At 27.1% G+C, this 3,625-nt stretch overlaps 1 protein-coding gene across 1 annotated transcript in view; it reads left to right on the forward strand.

The window, feature by feature from the left end:
* Nucleotides 1–3,625, forward strand: part of LOC103308584 (protein lingerer-like) — a 10,767-nt gene that overhangs the window by 3,034 nt on the left and 4,108 nt on the right. The window contains exons 2-3 of the mRNA XM_029489901.1: nt 486–988; nt 1,242–1,598. Coding sequence (XP_029345761.1) covers nt 486–988; nt 1,242–1,598 — 860 coding nt within the window. The remainder of the gene's footprint in view (nt 1–485; nt 989–1,241; nt 1,599–3,625) is intronic.

The raw sequence follows: 3,625 nt of genomic DNA on the forward strand, positions 1-3,625 counted from the left end.
ATAAAAATTATAAAAATTAAACCAACAACATTCTGCCTATTTTAGAATTTTAATTGCATATTTAGGCGTTTACATGAATGATTTAAGTAGATATTATAGCGCTTCTAACGGTCTTTATTAGATCTACAATTCACGAGTCCTGATTATTAAATTAATTAAGTTAAATGATATTAAATAAAGCGTTTAAACCCTTGTTATATCAAAATATAAACAACAAAAGACTAGTTTTAAAAATTGAATTCATTAATTAAGAAGTAATAACTAATGCAAAAATGTAAATACACATTCAAGTTTTTTGAAATTCCCCAGAATTTTGGTCATTTTAAAATATTAATTCTTTCACGGGATTAAATGTCCAGAAAACATTATAAAAAAAGCAGCTACTCTACTTTCAATTCTAAATATAAATAATTAAATATTTATTATTTTAATAATCAAATTAAAAATATGAATATATAAGTAAAATATACATTTTTATGCTTTAGTGGAATTTGAAGAAAATTCAATGGGACCTGGGAAAAAACCAAACTTGCGTAATCGCATACCAACTCCTTCTAAGATACCAGCATCAAGTGCTGTTGAAATGCCACCTGATGACTCTAGTGTCAATATCAAGTTCTTAGATGTAACATTTGGTAGCCTTGATGTTTCTGATGATATACCACAATTTTGTGATCAACCACAGGAACAAAATTCATTGCCACCTGTTGTTAAATATTATGACTCAATTGCTCAGAAAGGAGATTCTGTCCTTACACAAACAGAACATTCAACAATCTCTGATCAAGCTTCAGTTCAAACTCAAAGATTACTTCAAGTAAATAAACCACCTCAGCCATCAATTAAAATGTTGCAGCACCCTAATGTTCCTCATTCAACCGATTATTTAACTAAAAAGAACTCTGCAGTTGCTAATCTTTACCAAAATATTAATACTGGACAATCGACATCAATGTATAATTCTTCAGCTTATTCTAATAACCATCATGTATGTATTTAAATATTTTTTGAATTTGGTTTTTGGTCCACTGTATTATTTGTTTTTATTTGTGTTTCTAACTTACTAGACTATAAATAGCTGATTGCAGCACATAGCAATTAAAATGTTTAAGCAAAAACTTATAATACAGGAAAATATTACAAACTGGTGATTTTGAATACCTGTTCAAATGGAACTTAAAAACAATCAAATTACACTTTTAATTTTTGTAAAGATATAATAATTAAAACTATTTTTTTAGGGTTTATCCAGTCATACAAGTGTGTATGGTACAACTGCATCCAACATTGGCGGAAATAGTTCAAATTCTCACAATCTCCAATCGTCTCAGTCTAATTATTCAAATTTAAATGCTAATTACCCTCAAACAGAAGCACAACCTCAGTTCCCTTCTTATCCATACCCAAATCCTTACTCATATCAGCCATCTGGAATTTCCTATCCTCCTATTGTATCAGATGCTAATTTAGCATCAATGTATTTTACATCAACATACTACAATTATATGCACCAAAATATACATCAAACTGGGAATACACACTTGTCTATGTCCCCAGTTTTGTTGACTTCAACTACTAATTCCACTAAAGAAAGTCTGGTAAGTAAAAGTCAATATAAAATAACATTGAAAATAAAAATACAATTAATCCACATCTAATAATAATTTAATTATTTTTTAATATCTAGTTTATTAGCTGCAAGTAGGTATTTAAAGCGAAGTACAGTGACCCAAATAATGTTGGCCCGCTGCTTTGCTCATTTAAACTTTTAATATGTAAGAATTCGGTTCATAAAGATACTTTAAATTGAATTAACAATAAATGTATATGAATGACAAGAGCTTACTTAAGTCTAAAATACTGATAAGTAACATAACAAACTAGTTCTTCTATTTATGTCTGGTCATTATTTACAGTTATATTTTATCTGCCCAGTAAGCTGTCAATTCTATAGCATGGTCATTAATATTGTCCACATCTTCTTTGCCAAACGTCCCTACAAAGTTAGGGCATTCATATGTATTTTAATTGTATTTTGTTCTTCCTCATTCACGCTTGTTGTCCTTTGACAATCCACATTTGAACATATTCTTTCTTATTTTTTTTTTTTTTTTTATTTTTTTTTATTTATTATTAATAATTTATTATCAAAACAATGAAATGACATACAGTGTAACAATGCAACAATAAATAGATAAATTATTAATTAATCTACCTCATTAAGCAATGCTTGTGGCGAGGTAGATGAGTTGATAGTGTACAATATAATATTTTTAAAAAGAAAACAAAGAAAATAAATATGATAAGATTAACAAAGAAGAATTAAATTTGTGATTACCAACAATATTAAATACTTAAATTTTACATAATATATAATTAAAGTTCAAGTAATAAGTAATTAACAATAGCTTTTTTATTAGTTATAAAATTATTTTTATTTACATTACTAGAAATATTTTTTTTTAGGTACAGCGGCAATTTGTCTGCATTAATTTGGTTAATAAATTGTTATCCAAAGGTTTCAAGGGAGAGTTTTTCCTCTATGTAATTCTTCTTCTGGTTCTATTGCGATAGTGTTATTCTCGTTACTTTCCTTATGAGTTATATATCCATTGCTTTACTCTTTCCTGGCCAGCCTCTTCTAAATTATTCTCAATTTAATCGAAACTTTGCTGGTGTTATGTTGTACGTTAGATATTTATGGTCAACTTGCACTTTTGTCCATTTGCGTTTAGGTTAGGTTATCACTTCTAATTTGAGACGGTGCTACCACTGAGAATATATAAATTTTCAATTTTTGTTAGGTTTTAAACCTGTCATTATTCAGCGTGGTTTTTTTTGTGGCTGTATCCGCATTTTTGGTATTTACAGGATTCCTCCACACTTTCTTTACTTTTATCTGTGTTTGTGTAGCTAACTAATGATAAGTCTGTAAGTTATTGGCTACCCAACTATCAATACTCCATTTTAAAGAGTCTAGTGATGAATATAAAATTTAATCAAATTAGGTAATAAAAACAATTATGTATACTATCTAAAATTCTACATTATAGGTATGCCAATGGAGTCCTACCCTTTTCAAATTCGATTACAATTAATTGTATGATTTCTGCAGGAACTTAGATATAAAAATAATATAAGGCAAATTAAAAAAAATTGTCTCAATAAATTATTATTTATTTGTTTAATTAATAATTTACAAATACAATTTCTATCTTTGTTTTCATCTAGTAGGTATCTTAATCAACAAAATATACAAAATATAGGTGCCAAAGAATAAAATATCTAAATACAATATATAATTAACAAAGCTCAAGATGTAAATGATACTGTAATCCATCTTTAAAACTAATTAACTACTTGTTCTAAATTTGATTTTTACATATTTTGAAAATTCTCAGTAAAATATTCTGCTTCAGAATATGAAATAAAAAATGTATTCAGTCATTAAAAAAATTAAAAATGTTGGTTTGTAACTTAAAATCATAAAAAAAAATAGTTTCAAAAACTTAAATATTAGTGTTTCTCAACTTGATTAAAAAAAATATTTTAATTTTTAAGTACTACCAGTCCCAACCTTCAATAACTCATGGACATCAAGTACTAGCAATCCAAATGGAAATAT

The sequence above is a fragment of the Acyrthosiphon pisum genome, chromosome A2 (assembly GCF_005508785.2).
Source record: "Acyrthosiphon pisum isolate AL4f chromosome A2, pea_aphid_22Mar2018_4r6ur, whole genome shotgun sequence".
In the NCBI taxonomy this organism is placed as follows: Eukaryota; Metazoa; Arthropoda; class Insecta; order Hemiptera; family Aphididae; genus Acyrthosiphon; species Acyrthosiphon pisum.